The sequence below is a fragment of the Bos indicus x Bos taurus genome, chromosome 19 (genome assembly GCF_003369695.1).
Source record: "Bos indicus x Bos taurus breed Angus x Brahman F1 hybrid chromosome 19, Bos_hybrid_MaternalHap_v2.0, whole genome shotgun sequence".
Classification (NCBI taxonomy): Eukaryota; Metazoa; Chordata; class Mammalia; order Artiodactyla; family Bovidae; genus Bos; species Bos indicus x Bos taurus.
In genome coordinates, this window is record NC_040094.1 from 40399649 (window position 1) to 40418462 (window position 18814).

At 56.2% G+C, this 18814-nt stretch overlaps 2 protein-coding genes and 1 non-coding gene across 6 annotated transcripts; 1 reads left to right on the forward strand and 2 right to left on the reverse strand.

Annotated features, from left to right (window-relative positions):
- Positions 1-420: 420 nt before the first annotated feature.
- On the forward strand, positions 421-3475 carry CISD3 (CDGSH iron sulfur domain 3). Its single transcript, XM_027519751.1, has 4 exons — positions 421-629; positions 962-997; positions 1572-1691; positions 3142-3475. The coding sequence occupies exons 1-4, from the start codon at positions 582-584 to the stop codon at positions 3319-3321; spliced, it is 384 nt and encodes a 127-aa protein (XP_027375552.1). The 5' UTR covers positions 421-581; the 3' UTR covers positions 3322-3475.
- Positions 3476-3954: 479 nt separating this feature from the next.
- On the reverse strand, positions 3955-15193 carry PCGF2 (polycomb group ring finger 2). 4 transcript variants are annotated; one of them, XM_027519750.1, is made up of 10 exons: positions 15026-15193; positions 8864-8999; positions 8205-8301; positions 7868-7923; positions 7735-7785; positions 7413-7521; positions 7185-7239; positions 7000-7095; positions 6046-6126; positions 3955-5631 (listed from the first exon to the last, which is right to left on the reverse strand). In XM_027519750.1, the coding sequence occupies exons 2-10, from the start codon at positions 8973-8975 to the stop codon at positions 5254-5256; spliced, it is 1035 nt and encodes a 344-aa protein (XP_027375551.1). In that variant the 5' UTR covers positions 8976-8999; positions 15026-15193; the 3' UTR covers positions 3955-5253. The 4 variants fall into 4 exon arrangements, with proteins under 4 accessions (XP_027375551.1, XP_027375548.1, XP_027375549.1 ...); XM_027519747.1 differs by having other exon boundaries at positions 7000-7098; positions 15026-15181; XM_027519748.1 differs by lacking the exon at positions 15026-15193 and adding an exon at positions 14293-14445 and having other exon boundaries at positions 7000-7098.
- A 3525-nt stretch (positions 15194-18718) lies between these two features.
- TRNAN-GUU lies at positions 18719-18792 on the reverse strand. The gene has a single exon. It is a non-coding gene; the product is annotated as a tRNA-Asn (tRNA).
- Positions 18793-18814: the final 22 nt, after the last annotated feature.

The following is an 18814-nucleotide window of genomic DNA, read 5'->3' on the forward strand; positions in this document are numbered from 1 at the left end:
GGTCTACTAACATTTCTTTAAGTACTTCACAGACCAAAATGCACAAAATACCCAGGTTGCGTACTGAAAATCAGATACCTTTGCTCCACTCATAAGAACGTAATGTGTATCTCTGGGCCAGGCGGAATCTGATTAAAAAAAAAAAAACAACTCCATAAGTGATGAGATATATGCACACCGCACTTCTAGAAGCACTGTCTTAAGGCTCGGCAAGAGAAAACGGTCTCGGTCCCCGGGCAGGGACCCTGCCCACAAGGCGGGAGGGGTCGCCGGGAGGCGCAGGCAACCAAACGAGCGGCGATGCTCCGCGCAGGTCCTTCGCAGACACGCGGGTACCAAAGGGGGCGCCGGAGAGCCCGCCACACCCTGGGGGCTCCGAGGGGGCTGCTGGGCCGGCTCCTCGGCCCGACTTCCGGCAGCTGGGGCTGGACGACCCGTGCAGGCCCGCGGCCCGCACCGCGCGAACCCCGCGGCGTCTTCCGGGCCGAGGCGGGGCTGGGCTGGAGGGAGGCGGGGAAGCGGGAAGGTGACCGGGGCGCGAGGCGGAGCCGGCGCGGCGCGGTGGTGGCAGCGGGCCTGCCATGGGCTCTGTGCGCGGCGTGGGGACTCTCGTGCGGCCGGCGGCCTGGGTGAGCACCCGCGCGGCCGGGCCCCCTCCCCTGTCCTGCGCTCCACCGTCCTCCGCTCATCGCCCCGCCTCTCCGAGCCGGCCCCTAGGCTGAGCTTACCCCAAACCCCTGCGTCGCCTGGTGCTTCGCAGCCGTCCCTGAGCGCCCGTTGGGTGCCGGCTCCTCCCCCAGCAACTCCCGTTCCTCTCTCGGGGGCCCTTATTACCTTCGTACTACTAATGCGCGCCTAAGCCCTGCGGTCTCTTCCCTCCCTCTGGAAGTCTTCGGCTTTCCATTGACTTTATTTTCCTGTTTCCAAATCACCGCCCCGCGGATGCCTACTTGCCTTGCAGACGCTGAACCAGAGACGGGACATCACCTCCTGGCTGGTAAGCCCTACGCCCCCAACTCCGCCCTGTTTCCCCTTCCCTCCACTGGAGTCCCCCAGGCCCAGAGAGACCACCGAGGTAGAGACCAGAGGAGGAAACCAGAATAGGTCAGCCCTGCTTTGTAAACTCCAGCCTGAGACTCCCTTGTCTATCTATGGTCACCTCGCCCTGGCTCAGAGGAGATGGGGTGACCCGAGGGCAGAGGATGGGGAGCAGGCTTCTGCATGAGGGACCCTGGTGCCTGATAAACCGAATCCCAGGTGCCATTGGCTCGCCAAGGCTGGCAGGATCCTGGCCCTCCACCCCTGGCACCAGGGTGAGAGCCAGGGCTTGAAGGGAAAGCCTGGACCCTGAAACATATGTGGTTTCGTAGCCTTGAAATCTCTTCCCTATCCTGAGCTTGGGGGGCCTCACGGTGGTTGGGGGTGGGGCATGGTCCTTGCAGGGTGGAGTCAGATCAGCCTCATGCAGAGAAAGCCTGTCACCAGCCAGGGCCCTGGGAAAGCTGGACATGGCCACAGGCAAGAAAAGTGCTTCCAGGGCATGTGCTGACCTTTCATCTTCCCTGCCACAGGCCCGATGGTTCCCCAAAACCCCAGCCAAGTCCGTGGTGGCCCTAAAAACACCTATCAAGGTGGAGCTGGTGGCTGGGAAAACCTACAGGTGGTGTGTGTGTGGCCGCAGCAAAAAGCAGGTGAGAGACCTGTATACCCCTCCCCGTTGACATATCACATCTGTGGTTTGGGGACACCATGTGTGGCCCAGGAACTCCCCTTCAAGACATTCCTTTTTCCCATATATACCTGAGGGATCACAAGGGTGTGGGTGGGGATATTCTTGGGCCAGCCCTGAGCTCCCAGTTCTCTGCATCCAGCCTTCAAGATGGAGACAAAGAGAGAGAAACTGAGTCCTGGGGCAGGTGGGTGGGGCCAGAGTTCTGTCCTCTTCAGAAGCTCCCAGCTCTGCCCAGAAAGGCTTGCCTGCCTCTCTCTCTCCCCTCTTTCCTTCTTCCTGGGAAGCATCTGGGTTCCCAGGCCTCAGACCTCAACATCAGGAAGACTCTGAGCAGCTTCTCTGTCCCCGAGTATGCCCCTTCCTGGCGTCTGCTCCTGAAAACTCTCCCTTTTTCAGTTTCTGTGACTTCCCTGGTTTCTTGTTGTCCTGTCATTCTGGCTGCCTGCTCCCCTCTCCTGTCCCAGGAGCCTTCCATCCCTTAGGAACCTGCCCCACATTCTTAGCCTCTGGGCCCCTTTCCTTCCTGAGCTGGCTCAGAACTGGCTCAGAACTCCAAACCGCATGATGTGGTGTCTGTCAGCAGCCCAGGGCCCGAAGTCCTGCTTTGCTACCGATTTGCTCATGAGCATGGCGCTCTGCTGCCTGCCAGTGAGTCCTGGCACTGGCGGGCCCTTTGTGTCTCTCTGCCTCTTGCCCTCTGGGGCCAGTTTGCTGACTTTTATCTGCACACTTCCCCCATCCACCCTCCTACCCCACCCTCACTCAAGGGCAAGAGGCTTGGCTCCAGCTCTGCCACTCAGTAGCAAACCACCTGTCTGGGCCTGTTTCCATTACCCAGGCTGTGTAGGAACACCTTCTGGGGTGAAAGGGCATAGATGCTCACAGCAGGCAGCCAGTTTGCTGTCGGACCTCACCTTCTCCCCTTCCTTCCACCCCCCTCCCGGCAACATCCACTCCCCATGAACATGCCCAGTTGTTTGTTGGAGCCAAACAAAATTGATGTCCAGTCTTAAAGGCCACTCAGAGAAGTTCGTACCTTAAGAACATGGGAAAGGAAATGAATGTCATGAACCAACGAAGACTCGGAGCCATTAAAAAAACCCAAAAAACCATTATCAGTATAAAAGTTGCTGATACATAAGGTATCATTTCGAAATACCATTTTGCTTTGATAATTCTCTTTTTGGGTCCCCCAGAAACTATTCCTGTAAGGACATATGTACTGAACACTTTCTACTGGCAGAGTGCATGATAAACCTTTATGCATTTTATTTTCTTGAAATTACTCTGATTACTGTCACATTACAGATGACAAAAGTTGGTCAGTGTCACTCAGCTGTGTCCCTACCAGCACTGCCCTGCCCCAGCAGGTAGGGTTGGGTCTCTCTGACTTTTCTTTTCCTTACTAGCCCTTCTGTGATGGCTCCCACTTCTTCAAACGCACTGGCCTATCCCCACTGAAGTTCAAGGCCCAGGAGACCCGCACAGTGGCGCTCTGTACCTGCAAGGCAACCCAGAAGCCCCCATACTGTGATGGTACCCACAGGAGTGAACAGGTGCAGAAGGCAGAACTGGGCTCCTCACTCTGAGGGGTGGCTCACCCCAGGGATCCCAGCCCCCACAGCTGGTTTGTGAAGGGCTTGCTCCGATAAGCCAAGGTCTCCAATCTGGCGCAGCTGGGAATAGGCCCTGGCTTTGATGCCTGCCGGTGAAGATGCCATTAAAGAGACCTGCTAGCCCAGAGTGGTGTTCTTGTGGTCACAGGTATGAGGGACAAGACCTATCCCCCTCCGGGATCTTAACCTGGGCTGGGGACACCAGACTGGCTGCAGGGAGGGAACAATTAAGGTCCCTTCCATATGGGGTCCCCCAAAGCAAGATGACCCACTCTAGTACTCTTGCCTGGAAAATCCCATGGACAGAGGAGCCTGGTAGGCTGCAGTCCATGGGGTCGCAAAGAGTCGGATGTGACTGAGCGACTTCACTTTCACTTTTCACTTTCATGCATTGGAGAAGGAAATGGCAACCCACTCCAGTGTTCTTGCCTGGAGAGTCCCAGGGACAGGGGAGCCTGGTGGGCTGCTGTCTATGGGGTTGCACAGAGTCGGACACGACTGAAGCGACTTAGCAGCAACAGCAAAGCAGGATGAGCCCAGAGACTAGAGTAGGCCAGAGGATCCCGCCCACCCTTCCTGTCCTTTCTGTCCCAAAGAACTACAGGCTCCAGAGAGTATGCAGCATTTATTACAAAGCCAGGAGATACAAACACCCCAGGGCAGAAGGGTACAGCCACAGCACCTCAGACACAGGACAAGGTGCGAACACAGACAAACCCACAGGGGATGCCCGGCCCCAGACATGTAGCTGTGTTGGAGTGCTGCCTCTTCCCCTCCCCGATCCGATCTATGTACATTGGAGGAAAGACAGGTGGGCAGGGGATCTACCCCTCGGGGGTGGACCATTTGACTCCAGGATGGAGCGGAGCTCAGACCTTACTGGCCTGTCTTGTGCTTTTAGATGTCTCTGTCGCTCTTTCCTGACTTGGCCGCAGCTGCGGGTGCGGAGGGAACTGGAGGACTGCTTGCCTTTGGCCACATCTGGGGTCTGTGCTTATCTGAGGTCACCCCGCCTCCACCTGTCCACTCCAGCCCCCAAAGAGACTGCCCCAGCAGCCTTGCTAGTGCAGGCTTCTGGGTGGCAGAGGGGGAGAAGGAGTGAGGCGGTTTACAATGTTAACCCCACAGGGGAAGTTCAAGGGCTGAGGCCTCCTGTGGCCTGAATCTTCTTTTCCACAAGATAAATGATGCAAAGGCCACACACATGGCATTGGGGGTGAGGGGCGTGGGGAGGCAAAACTATCTATTCTTTATACAAAGTTTCCACTGCTGGAGGAGGAGGTAAGGGAGATGCCCTCTCCACTGCCCACTTGCTCCTCAAAACCAGGGGATAGGCTGCATTTGTAAAAGGCACTGTCTTTGCAATTCTCTGAACATTCAACAATGGTGGGAGGAGGGCACTGGTCAGGGTAAGGGTAGGACAGCAGCCAAGAGGGGGAAAGAAACAGAGTGGGCCCCATACACAGCCAATTAGAGTTGTGCCTAAAGCTTTGGGGGTTGGTGGGGGCCCCTCAGCACCCCATATGTCTTGGGACAGGAGGAGGATGGGGCAGAGTGATACTGGGCCTCAAGTGGCCCCTCCAATTCCACCTCTAGGCACCCCCAAAAAGAACAGAGAGAATTCCACAAGACCCCTTAAAAATGAACACCCCACCCCCCACACATACACACACACATAAAGTTTGTTTCCTGTGGCATTTAAATTAATCTGGTTGGTCCATAAAAAATAAGTATGTATATTTGGTTTTTCCTATGTACATATATATATAGATTTATTTATAAAACCCATCCCCCACCCCTAAGGTGGGAGGAGCTGGGGAAAATAGAAGAGGTGGAAAAGGGGGCCCAGAAAAAGTGGAGGGGTGGAGAGGCATGGCTGGAAAAAGAGGGAGAGGGTCCCTTTCCTCAAGTTAAGGGGGGCACAGGAGCTCCGTTGACAGTCATCTTGCGCCCCCTGCTGGTGGAGGATGGTGTCTGCAGGCAGTTTGAGGTGCCCCCGTTGGCAGCTGCAGTGGCCCCACCGGCTGTCACAGGGGGAGCTGGGGAGGTGGGGTGGGGGGCCGAGGGGCCATGAGAGCTGGGAGAGCCATGGGAGGGGGTGGCTGGGCTGGGTAGGGAAGAGGAGGTGGCCGGCAGGGTGGCAGGGCTGGGTGCCTTGTCACTGACTGACTCACACTCGGATGCCCCGCTGGTGTTGGTGCCCTCGGAGGGGGTGGGTGCTGTGGGCAAGGTGAGTCGCTTGCAGGCTGGCTGGACACGATACTTGAGGGGGAGAGGGCCATTCTGCAGGGAGAAGGGGAGGGGAGGGTGTCAGGAGAAAAAGGCTAATGGAGCAGCCACCCACCTTTACCATATAGCACCCAAACAGGGAGAAAGGGAGGACGAGACACACAGGTGGGACTGACAAGCAAGGCGGGAGAGGAAGAGAGCACGTGTAAGACCAGAGACAGAGAAAAAAGGCAAGAGGGAGGCCAGAGAGCAGAAGGCAAAGTTTACTCCTCCACGGCCACCCAAATTTGCACATGTGGTCTGCCCAAGGATCCTTTTTTCCTCCTGAGTATGGAAGGTCATCAGCGAGAGATGGTCTGGAAGGCCACCCTGGACATGCCCAGCCCATGAGACGAGGGATGAACTGTCTCTGATTAGAGCAGGGTGGCCCACGTAATGGCCCAGGCTCGTACCACCCCACACACTCACCCGCCGCCAGGGGTAGATGTAGGCGATGTCCATGAGGGTGTAGTATTCCTTCAGCGGCTCGTCCTCATAGAGAACCTCAACCTGGAGGAGGAAAGGGCAGACGGCTCAAGGCTCCAGCCTTTTGGCAAAGAGGCTCTGAGCAGGTGATCCCTCATCCCTCAGGTTGCCCAGTGCATCTGACTTCCTCTCAGAGTTGTCTCAACATAACTCCTGACCAGCAGGTGGGAAGGGATGCAGAGCAGATGCCCACATCATCAAGCCACCCCTGGCCATCCACACAGTGCTCTGGGTCCCTTTCTATCTCTGGCATGTTCTCCAGAGGAGCGAACAGGCACAGAAAGGGCCCCAGGGAGAAGGCACACGGTGGAATCACAACATGCCTGGATCCCGCTCCAGAGATTGTTTTAACTGCTAAGATGTGAATCGAGTTTTAATCTTGAGAAGTTACTCCTCATGTGATTCTGACATGTGGCAAAGTTTGGGATCTACTGTCTTAGAGCCTCAATAGTCCATGAACCAGCAGCACCAGAAGCACCTGGGAGCTTTCTACAAACACAATGTCTACTCAGTCAGAATTACATTTTAACAAGACCTCTAGGGGACCATACGTATGTTCAGATTTGAGAAGCTATATCCTAAAGCTCCTTGGAAATTTCAGACTAGCCAGCTGGCCCTAGATATGGCCCCAAGTTTTTACATACACAGCTCTGCCGTAGTTCTAAGCATGCAGGCATGCACACACTGTCTTGGTCCCATGCACCTCTGCACACTGGCTTCAGCAGAAGTAGACTGCCGCACCTGAATGTCGTTTTCAGTTACTGTTCTACACAGGCTGTTACACAACACGCAAGCCCTTGGTGACACCAAACCAGCCATGAGCCATGACTAGGATGCACAGATTGTCAGACACATCCACAAACAAGACACATGTTTCAAAAGGGGCCAGGGACTTACCTTGTACTTGCTGGGCACGTCCATCTTGTTGCGGAGAAACTTGGCAAGATGCATGACAGTCATGGCTGCTGGGCATCGCAGGAAGCGCACACCTGTCTGCTGGGGAAGAGGCACCCAAGGGCTGGGGTCCACCCCAGCACTCTCTCCCAGCCCATACTCCATTCTGGGCAGGCCCGAGCACTCACCTTCTCCTTGTCACCATCCCCATTCTCCAAGGGGCCCTTCTTCTCTTCCCGGTCTCTGCAGAAGGAGAAGGAATGAAGCAAGGGAAAACCTGGAGCAGGCAGGACCTAACTGCACACAAACATCTGGAAGGCCCTCCCGGAAGTGCCCTTTCCTCCCAGGGAAGGGGGACGGCAGAGGGGAGGGACCTGCCTAGGACCCTGAAAGGGCCAGGTGTGGGCCAGACTTGCCTGACACCTTCGTAGAACTCGATGGAGAGGCTGACGATCTCGTCATCACTCAGAGCCCCTTTCTCCTGCTCCAGAACCTCACCACGGTCCTCGTTGGAGCCGTTGGGGACTGCAGAAGGAGCGAGCTGGGAAGGCTTAGCTTAGGAGCAGGGACAGGCACCCCACCATCAACCCAGGGATCTCAGAGCTCAGTGCAGTGAGCCCAGCCCTCCCCCCAACCCCGGGATGGGAGATAGTGCAGTGGTGCCCACTGGCCTTCCATGCCTCTGGCCCTAGTGCCAGGGGGAGGGCCACATGTGCACACACATGTGAACACACTCACCTTCTGTCAGGGGGTAGGCTGCATAGAAATCCCGCCGCCGTTTCATCTCATCTGGAAGAGAGGGAGCAGGTTCAGGGGAAGCAATAGGCTGGGCAGTGAGAGCTGGTGGCAGGGGGACAAAGGGTGCAGGTACCTTTAAAAAGCCCAGGGACCAATTTGTAGACAATGTCTTGAAGGGTTTTGTCAGATCTGAAAAGAAGCACATAGGAGCCAGTCGGCAACCATCTCACCCTGACTCTCCAGCCTAGGCCGCCTCTTCCCACCTCTCTCTCAGAACCAGGGCCCAGGCATGAGGGTCCTTGTAGGCCCTGTCTCTGCCTCTCTAGAATTTCTCAGCTGGATACATCATCCCCAAGGGACAGTCCATGCCCGATGCTCCTCCCCCACCTGCCCCCCGGGCTTCAGGAAGCAAGGACAGAGGGCAGCTGCTCCAGAGGATGGGTGGGAGCAGCAGGAAGTGCTGGGCCCACCTGATGCTCAGCAGTGGCCGGGTTTTATGGACCTGCACATCGCACATGGGGCAGTACTTGTTGGTCTCCAGGTAGCGCACGATGCAGGTTTTGCAGACTTGGGGGGTGTGGAGAGAGGAGGAAGAGTCAGAGTCCCCTTTGTAACCCAGGATCAGCCCCCACACTCCCTGCCCGGGTTCAGGTATCCCCTCCTCTCCACCATGTTCCCACAGCTCAGGCCCTTTCAAAGACCCAATACAGCCCTGTTCTGCAGATGGCAACTGCCCTTTATCTATCCTTGGGGGAGGACAGATGTGTGTGTGTGCGTGAAGCCAGTGTCGAGTACCATGCGGAAGGTGAGTCCCAAGTTCCAAACCCCCTTGTAGAACAAATCAACAGCCAAGCTACTAGATACCTCCCAGTTCCCTGACTCCTAGTCACCAGCCCGTGGTGCACACCAGGGCACTCTGTATTCATGGGGTGCAGCGTCATCCACAGAGACTCAAGGAGGGAGTGGAGATTTCAGGTAAAAGTCCCCCAAATGAACTGCTGGGTTGAACCCTGCAGTCTCCTCCCAGGCAGTCTCCCTTTGACCTGGGACCCTCACCAGACACATGGACACGTTTGCTCCTCAAGGCAGAGGCCACCTATCCCAGGAGCAGCCCTCGACCCCAACTCACAGGAATGTAAGCACTCCACGATGGTAGTGGCATCTATGAAGTACCCCCCGCAGAGGGCGCACATGAGGTGAGGGTTCAGCTCGGTAATTTTGATCCGTGTGGTCCGATGCATGGTGCTGGGGTGGGGGGCGTCACCCTGGGGAATAGAACATGGAATCAGGAACCCCGGGATCCAAGAGCCCCTCCCACACTGTACTCTGCCTGCCCCACAGGCAACATCTCTCCCTGGGCCCATGGCCCCCTCCTTTCCCTCCAAAGCCAGACTGGGGTGGTTCTTTCTGACCCCCTCTGAGTGTTCACTGAGGGCTCTGGAGATTCCTGTGACCTTGAGCAACAAGCTCAGGTTCTATCTCAGGAGCAGCAGAAGGACTGAAGTTAGACCACAGGAAGCACCACTCAACTCTCCAGAGGATGTGGGGAGGCGGGAAAATGGAAGAGAACAGAGTTTTTAAAAATCTCCCCGATCCCAATCCATATACATACAAGTGAACTCCCTGGGAGCTATGAGGAAACAGCCTCCTGACTGGGTCTTTCTACTCCATCCTACCTTCCTTCCTCCCATCACTGCTCCAGGAAGCCTCCTTCCGTGGGAACACGGGGGGAATGAACACCCTAAGTCTGAAGGGGGCATCCCACCAACTATCCCTGGGCTCCGGCCTGGCCCTGGAGCAGCTCCTTGGAAACACACCACATGCCGACCACACAGGTTCTAGGCCTGGAGCTCCAGCAGGAAATACCTAGGATGGCCCTTAGGCCCCCAAAGTTGGGAACACACAGCTCCAGCCCGACCCCCAGCCCAGCCCCAGACTCTGCAGGTAACTGCAAAGGGTCTGGTTAAAACGCCTGTCACTGCTGCTTCCACAGGGAGGCCACCGCGCGCCCTGATGGGTGGCCTGCTGCACGACGCCCCTCCCAGGCACACTCGGGAATCTCCGCCTGTGGGCACCGCCACCTGCCCATCTTCTCCCATCCGCGGCCTGGCCACAAGCTGCCCAGTGACAGGCTATAGGCCGTCAGGGAGGCCCGCCGAAGCCAGGCAGAAAGTTCTGTCCACAGCCCACCAAGCACCCAGCCAGGCCCTGGCTGGGTCCAGGGAGGACAGGCAAAGCCCAGGTCTGGACTAGCTGATGTGCTTACTTCTTAGTTCAGAAATCCAACCTGTAGCCAGCAGCCACGGTACCTCTGTCCTCTTTCCCAGAGGAAAAGCCCATGGGGCGGGGCCTGGGAGGGCAGCCAAACCCCCAGAGCTCTTTTACAACATACATCCTTCTCTCCTTTCCAGAAAGATTTCTAAAGCCAACACATTGGGTTTTCTAGGACCCGAAATTCACAGCTGGGAATCAGCAGTTACTATAGAGACCCCAGGATGAGTTTGGCCAGGACCCAAACAGCCAACAGAGGCTGTCCAGAGACCAAAAGAGAGAGAGAGACACAAAGACCACATGTGGGAGAGACACCAAGCTGCAGGGCAGACAGAGGGGAACACGCAAGCCCAGAGCCAGCATGCATGCAGCGGCCCAGACCTGCCTGAGGAAGGAAAGGGGTCTCCGCCCCCTCAGCCAGCCCTCCCTGCATGGGTCCCCTCTTCATAATTATGTAGAAACCTTCCTGGCTACTATACAGTTTGGTTATTCCCACAGTAACCCCTGGCAAGATGCCCAAATATTATTACAACCATCCAGAGGAGGGAACAGACTCCAAGTGGCTAACTCGCTGAGTGTGTATAATATCCATGCTGTGTGTACATGCTGCTGGGCCTCCAAAGGTACTTCGTGTGACTACCTGTCGTGTGTGTGTGTGTGTGTGTGTGTGTGTGTGTGTGTGTGTGTGTATGTGTGTGTGTACACAGCCAAGAAGAAAACTTTGGGGATCTGCTAATGCTGAGGGTCCAGATCAGATTGTGTGTACTTAGTCGCTCAGTTGTGTCTGACTCTTTGTGACCCCATGGACTGTAGCCCACCAGGCTCCTCTGTCCATGGGGATTCTCCAAGCAAGAGTACTAGAGTGGATTGCCATGCCCTCCTCCAGGGGATCTTCCCAACCCAGGAATTAAACCCAAGTCTTCCGCACTGCAGGCGGATTCTTTACCATCTGAGCCACGGGGAAGCCCAAGGGTCTAGATTGCAACTGGAAAATCTCATGCCCTCTTCTCTCTCCCTCTCTCCCACACACACTGCCTTAGCCACCTCATTCACATATTCACTGTGTTTCCAAAACAGACACTTGGCTCTTAAGAACTCCCTTCCAGGGACTTCCCTGGTGGTCCAGTGGTTAAGACTGCACTTCTACCACAGGGGGCGTGAGCTCCATCTCTGATGGGGAACTATTCGCATGCTGCAAGGCGCAGCCAAAACAAAAAGAGTTCCCATCCTCCCATTCATCCAGGTCCTGCCAGGCCAACTGTGGCCTCAACATGCAGGAGCTCAGTGATGCTCACCCTCTAATTTCTGCAAGCACTTGTGAGAATTCAGACCGAGACTACTGCTTGAGCTCAGTTCTGGATGCACGGGTGAAGGCAAGAGTTGTGGTCCTTACTGAGTGAAATGTTCCTCCCTCTCGCTTTAAGAAATGAGCCCCCTTGCCACACTCCCTGCTCCCCTCTCCCATCTCCAGGGGCCTCAGACTGTTACCTCTGGAGCTGGGGGTGGGGAGAAGCACTGATTGGCTCCTCACCTGGTTGCCATGGTTACCTGCAGGGCCCTGCCAGCAGGTGCCAAGAACAACTGTAAACAGGAGCTCAGTTCCCTCATCCGCCTTGTCTTTCTCCCCCCAAGAGGCCTCAGGACCCCACACCTGACACCTAGCTCCTCCCCAGCTACAACTGGCTGGACCTCCAGCTCCCATCACCTTAGGGCAGAGCCTAAGAGAGGAAGGAAGAGACAAGTCCCAAGAAGCAGAAAAGGGAGACCGCGCCATTTGCAAGTGCCCTGCAGCGCTTTGGGGGCCAGTTCCAACCACATCCCCACAGTGAACCTGAGCACCATCTCCCACCCTCAACTGGGGGCCAAGTCCTTCAGTACCGTCTGGCCCCATGATGATGGAATAGTCTTTGCTCCTGGCCCCCAGGTTTCAGCTACAGTGGCAGGAAAGGAGCTTGATCAGCACCCAGGACTCAACCCCAACTCCTCCGTGTCATCCAAATCTGGCATGAATCTTTACCCTTTCTCAAAGCCTCCTACTCACTAAACCAACCCCCTATATCTCCATTCTAACCAGGCTTTTTCTGGAAGCTCCCCTCTAATTCAGACTTCTTTGTCAGTTTATTTTTTTTTTCTTTTTCCCCTGAGAAATAGCCAATCTTTGATAACCCAGAGATCGCCTTCTGCTCCTTCAGATTCTCAGCTTTAGGATTCTTTGCTCTGCTTTCCCCCCACATGAAATTCACCCAACTCCCTTACTAGAAAATCTCCAAGTCTTGGGAAAAGTCACTCGGGGTCACATCCAGACATCTAAAATCACAGAAGTGGAAGGGATCTTAGAAAGCATCTTGTCCAGTCCTTTCACTTTACAGATGAAGAAGCTCAGAAAGAGGTGACTTGTCTCAGGTCAAGCGGTCACCCAGTGGCAGTCCTAGGACTAGACACAGCCTGACTCCTATTCCAGTGCTCTTTACAGACTGGCACCCATGCTAGGCTTCCCACTCATTTAAGGAATCAATAAGCCTGGTCTGACTCCATCCAGGCAGGCAGAAGGACTCCAGGTTCCATCAGAAGACCATTCAGTGAGCCGTCAGGGTCAAAACATAACCATGAGGACAGTCTCTCTCTGAAGTAGGAAGAGCGGGCAGAGGCTAATGGCCTCACCCAACTTCCCTAATACAGGTAGGGAAGCAGGCTCTATGGAAGCTCAGGGAGCCAGAATGTACTGGATCCCAGAAGACCATCCCTCTCCCAGCCTTGTGGGTTCAGCTGTGGAAGCCTGCGGATTTGTGTGTGTGCAGAGAGAGCTGGGGGTGGAGGTATGCCTGGGACATTCAAACTCTGTGTTCCCTGACCCCTGAGTGCTCCTCCTGCCAGAAGCATCGAAAGAGTCCTCTAGTCTCCTGAAGCCGGGCTCACTCTAGCCTCCCTCCCCTCCCACCTCTCAGTGTCCTAAGATCAAACAAAGACAAATATCCAAAATATACACAGTTACACACTGCCAGATACACACACACACACATGCACACACAGCCAGACACACCCCCTCCATTTTTCTCTCCCACTCTCAACACACACGGCCAGACACTTGGCCAGACACACACACAGACACACCCCATCACACATAGAGCCAGACCAGAGCCAGGCCCACGCTTGCCAGATGTACAAACCACTCCCACCCACCCCAAGAAGCACACAGTCTGACATCCCTGCCTGAAACCAGAGCTACAAACACACACTAACCTTTTGTGCATCCCCGGTCTACCCAGGATAAATTATAACATAACTCTTCCGGCAACAAAGGCAGTACGGCTCGCAACCTCCACTCTGGGGGCCAGAGGCTGGAGGAGTGAGGTGGGCATCCAACCTGCACAAAGATGTCACCTCTTCGTGTTCAGGCTCTCTCCATTCCCATGGCAACAGCTCCATCAACCAAGATCTTCCAGGGAAGACCAGGAGCAGCAGAGAGCACCCCCCGCAAAAGACTTCAACTTGAACCCCACCTAGCTACACTCTCTCTGGATCCCAAGTCCTGAGTCTTACCTCGGGCCTGTTTCCTGCATTATTCCAAAGACAGCTCTAAGACCTCAACCCCCAACTCCAAACCAAGAAACCCCTGGGAAAACCTCCCCACCAGAAAGCTATAACAGAGCTTTCTTTATGCTCCTTCTCCAAGTACTAACACCTTGGAACAGAGTGGAGAGGGGGGAGGAAGAAGAGAAATGAGAGTTTCAGGAACAAACTGCAAGAGGCCCAGAGAAGGAGGCGTAAGAACGGAGTGAAACACCACCAGGAGACCACCTCCCCACCCCACCCCAGCCTCAGGGAGCCCTGGAGACTAAGGCAGCGCGGCGGGAGAAGCGGGGGTCTCTGAGAGACAAAGACCAGGGGGAAGCGCGGGGCAACGCCTCCACAATATTTACAGAAAAATTCGCCATCCCCGGGCCTCCTCCCCTACCTCAAGCCATCCCGAGCAATTCTGGGCAGATGGGGGCAGTGGGGGAGGGAGAGAGGCACGCTGGGCCCCCCGTGGAGATAGGGGGGCAGGGCTGTCTGCTAGTTGAGGGGTCCCACCCCCTTAGAACTAGAAGCAAGAGGATCTAGGGAGGGGGGGCAGTCGGGCTACCCAGTGCAAGTGGGGCCAGCCGGCCAAACCCCTCCCGCCTCTGCGGGCGATAGGAAATATCGCGATAAATCTTCCCCATCTTCCTTCTACCCCCTCCACCCCGGCTTCCCCAGGAGCCTGGGTCTGACGATCAGAGGCCCCAGTTACCGGGTGGCCGCTCCTACCTTCCCTAGAGCCAAACTTTCGGCGGGGCCCCAAGGAGGGGTGTTCCGGAGAAAGAGGCTCCGCTGAGGTGGTTCGGGGAGGGGGCGGGGCGCCCAGTCCCGGGATTGGGGGGAAAAGGGAGCGACTGGGGGAGGTGCCCGAGAGGACGGCGCCCGGCAGGGAAGAGCGCCCTCCTCCGACCCCGCAGCGATCGAAAAGCTCGTCCCCTTCCTCCCGGCTTCGAAGCCCTCGCGCGTCCACGACGCCTCAATGCCCACGGAAGAAACCGAGAGCGACCCCTCCCCAGACCGAAAGGAGTACTGGGGGAGAGCCAGGGGCTGCTCTAACTCGTGGGGAGGGCTAGGGGGGCAGAGATCCGCCCCAGCGCGGAGCCCCAAAGCCCCGCGGTTGCCTCGGACCCTCCCCCTCGCTACCTAGGGAGCAGGGTCTAGGGGGGCTGCAGCACAAAGAGGTGGTGGTCGAGGAGACGCCAAATCGTTAGAAGGGGGAACCCACTTCGGCCATCTTGGAAGGGAGGAAAAGGAAAAGGGGAGAGAAAAAAGGAGAAAGAAAGGCGGACGGGGCGAGCTAGGAGAGGGGCCGGCGGGGGTGGGGCGGAGACGCGAGACCAGGCCGGGCTCAGAGCCTCCCCGGGCAGGGGTTTGTAAAGAAGGATGTGCCGGCCCGCGTCCCAGTCCCCAGATGGTTACAGGGTCGGAGAAAGAGAGGAGAGGGGAGACTGCGTCCGCTTACCTGGGTTCGGGGTCCGGTGGGTCTCGGGGAGGGGGGGATGGGAGGGAGGGAGGGAAGGGAGGGGAGGGGGGCCGAAGCCGTGTCGCTCGCTCGGGCGGCGGGAGGGGAGAAACCTATGGTAAGAAAGGAGTTTGTGAAAGCGCTTTGGGGTGGGAGGGAGAAAGGGGAGGGGAGGGGACGGAGGGGGGAGGGGAGGGACCGGGACTCGGAGGGGGGGGGACAAAATGGCTTTTTTCCTCCAGACAAGAGTAGGTCCCGCCCACTACTCACCCACGTGACCTCATTCCTTCAGGGTGTTTGCGGAGAGGGAAGAGGAGATGGGGGAGAGGCTAACGCGGCTGCCCCCCCCGCAACGCGGTGCCGGGCCCCCCAAAACTAGACTACGACCTCACTCTTTTCAACAGCCCCTGACCCTGGAGGATGAATTCTCTTCTCTGTCACCCTCCTCAACTAACCTCTGTCCCCAAAATATGTGTGCGCACCCCTTTCCCCCAGACCCTGCGGTCCTCGCCCCTAGCTGGGGCGCCTGGAAACTGGTGAGATGAGGACTCGACTGAAATGTGACTCGCTCTGCAGTCCTCCACGTCTCGGCCTCGACCAAAGGGCGCTGTGCTCGGGCGGGGGACGCGACGCTTCTGGCCACGCGTCCGGGTTATTTTCATTCACTCTAAGTGACACTCCCTTGAAATTAATAACTGCATGAGTGAGAACGAGCGACTCCTTCCCAGCCCCTGACCCCCTCGGCCGCCCGATCACCAGCTCTAAAACGCTGCGTCCGGGACCCAACCCGGCCGCTTCGGGGGCGCCAACTGCCGGGAGGACGGAGGCAGAGGCCTGGGGGGCCGTCTCGCGGCCGGGGCTCGTTTGCTGTGGTGGAGGCTGGCGCCTAGGTGTGCTTGGGCGAAGAACGGGACGCAACCTGGGCCGGGAGGCAAGCTGAGGCAGCAGCTTAGGCTCCGGGCCCGGGACAAAATAATCTGGCCGAAGGCGAGAGACCCGAATGTATTCGAAAACGGGGCGCTGGGGCTCGGATGTGGGCCCGCGCTTTTTCTCTGCGGGGCACTGATTCCCGCATTTTTCGCCCGCACGCCGATTGCGCTCTGAGCTCTGCACTGTTGGTGCGCCTCGCTCTCCCTGGCGAGCGCAAAGGCCGCTGGTGCCCGCCAACTCCGACCGTCGTTCCGGGCTTCGGTCTCCAGTGGCTCCTGCCGGGAGGAGAGAACTAGCAGGGAGCTTGGAAGAGCTAGGAGCAGCAGCTGAGGCCGGAGCTGGGGAAGCCGATCGATATTACTTTATGGAGACTACGGTGGGCCCACCTCATTAGGACGGTCGATTTGCGTATTCGTTATTCAGGATTTATTAGGGATGGTCATTATGTCAGTCGCTCCAAAGAGCTCGATTACTCGGCCAGAAGCGCCATTAAGCGCACTGACGGTGGGTGGCTCAAGTTAGGAAATTAGGAAACGAAATCTTCAGCACGGATCGGACCCGCCTGCCTCTTCCTCCTTCCCTCCTCTTTGGCAGTCCAGGCAGATCGGAAGCTGAGGCCCCCGGACTGAATGCTTTCACCCTTTGGCTAGTGACCAGGAGACCTGTGGACACTGGCCTCCAAGTGACCCCAGCTTTAGCCTTTGGCCCACACTCACTGAGTGGGGACGGGGGTGGGGGTGAAGAGGAAGGGCTGGAGAGATTTCCGCCCGGGGAGGGGGTTGGTGGTCTGACTACCCTTGGGAGTAGGGTCAGGGGAAGATTCGATCACCTGCTGTCCTCTCCCTCCTCGTGCTGGGAGACCCAGAGTTCCCGCCCTTCACTGAAAGGGGGCTCTTGGCGTGGACACGCCCACTGTCCCTAGAGCAGGTGTGTTGCGGGCATCGTGGACTCTGCCCGGGAAGACTCGGGAATCCTCTTCAGTCCCCCAGTCCCCCTGCCGGAGGGGAGAGCAGCTGGGACTCTTGATCTGCGACTCCTTTCAAGCTAGAAGATCCCGGGCGAGAGAAACCTGTAGAGGCTTCGCGAAGGTCTCCGTCTCACCCATGATCCACAGGGGGCACTCAGGGGCTGCCTGGATGAGGGTGGGAGGCTATCAGCTAAGGGGAAGTAGGCTGATGTCCCTTTGAGTCCCCACTGCGGTCCTTTAATCCTGGAGTGCTGCCGGAGGGTGCCACCGTGCTCATTGGGAATCGGTTCACTGGTTCCTCAGATAGTTATTAAGCATCAGTCACAAACAAACCACAAGACAGAAGAAGCATGCTGAAGCCCCCACTACTACTGCAACTTCATCTTAGTCACTTCAGTCACTTTCCAGTCCCCACATCCCTGGCCTCTCTGGCTTATCGGGGGAACCTTCTGACCAAACCCTTCTCAATTCTGAAGTTCTCTGGTTTCCCAGCCAAGAAGCACCTGTCATGTGCCGCTGTCAAATATTGCACTAAGCACAGGGGATGTAAAGCTGATGAGCCCGGCTTATGCCCACAGGGCACTCACAGAGCAGTGGGGGCAAGCTGGAGTGTTACATAGCCTGTCCTGTTAGCTTCTGTGGGCACTGTGTATCCCTCGGGTTTGCTGCTACCACCTACCACTCCCATTCCTTCCCTTCCCCTGTAAGGGTGGATGAGCAGTGAAGAAGGCTTTCAAAAGAGGCCTCCTCTGAGCCCAACCTTGAGGAGAGATCAAATGTGGAAGGGAACGGCTTGAGAGAGCGCCTCCTAAAAGCAAGCCGAGTCTGCCACTCCCAGCCCAGGGATGCATCTCTGGCAGACATGAGGTGCCAAAGCTTCCCCTCGATTGTGTTGGTTGTAGTATATCAGGAGGTCACCTAGCTGACAGACTCTTCACCAGAAGAGTCACTGTCTGTCATAGACCAAAAGCTTCCGGAGGGCAGAAACTCGGGAATCTAGGTAATTATTTCCAGCACATATACTAAGAGATACTGTGGTGGTAAGATCTGGAAGAGGATGACAATGTTAGGAGAGTGCAGCTCCTCTAGACATTTTATGACTATCTTTACCTCTGTGCTCTTTAACTCCTCTCTCCCCAAAACAATGTCCTTAGATTCTGCTTCTATTTCCCCATCTTCTTCCCCACATCTCTGTATTTCTAGAAAAAGAACCTGTTTTGTTGTTGTCCAACTCCTTTTTCTCGTGCTTCTCATATTGAGCCTCTTTTCCCTTTCTCCATTTTCCCCAGGTCTTCCTTCCACTACGCCTATTTGTCATGTCTCCTCTTTCTCTCTGCGTATACCACAGCTGTGTTCTCCCTTTCTCACCTTTCTCTTCATCCCTCAATTTGTCACTGCCTTTGTCTCTCGCGCTATTTTCTTCCTTTCCGAATGTAACATTTCGAGATTGTAACATCAATAGAGGCAGACAGTGGAAAACTGACCGATCTCCACTGCAAATTCATTCTTACTCTTAACGAAAAATGCAACCTGAAACGTGTTGCACGGTGAGACAAAAACCTGTCTTGGCTTTTCCGGCAATCCAATTTGGGGGCGGGGTTGGAGGTAGGTGGCGGAGGGAAGTGCGGTAGAAATACTGTCATTCACTGAACAACAACGAATTTTCAATCACAATGACCCCCTGATTACCTATAGAAAAAGCTTTGTCTCTGCTATTTCAATACAAAATTTGGCTTTACAGCGGTTGACTGAATAATGCCTTTAGATTTTCCTTTTTTATGGTGGGAAAAAGGAGACGTCCCTGGGTGGGCTCGAACCACCAACCTTTCGGTTAACAGCCGAACGCGCTAACCGATTGCGCCACAGAGACTATGATAACTACTGCAGTGGCG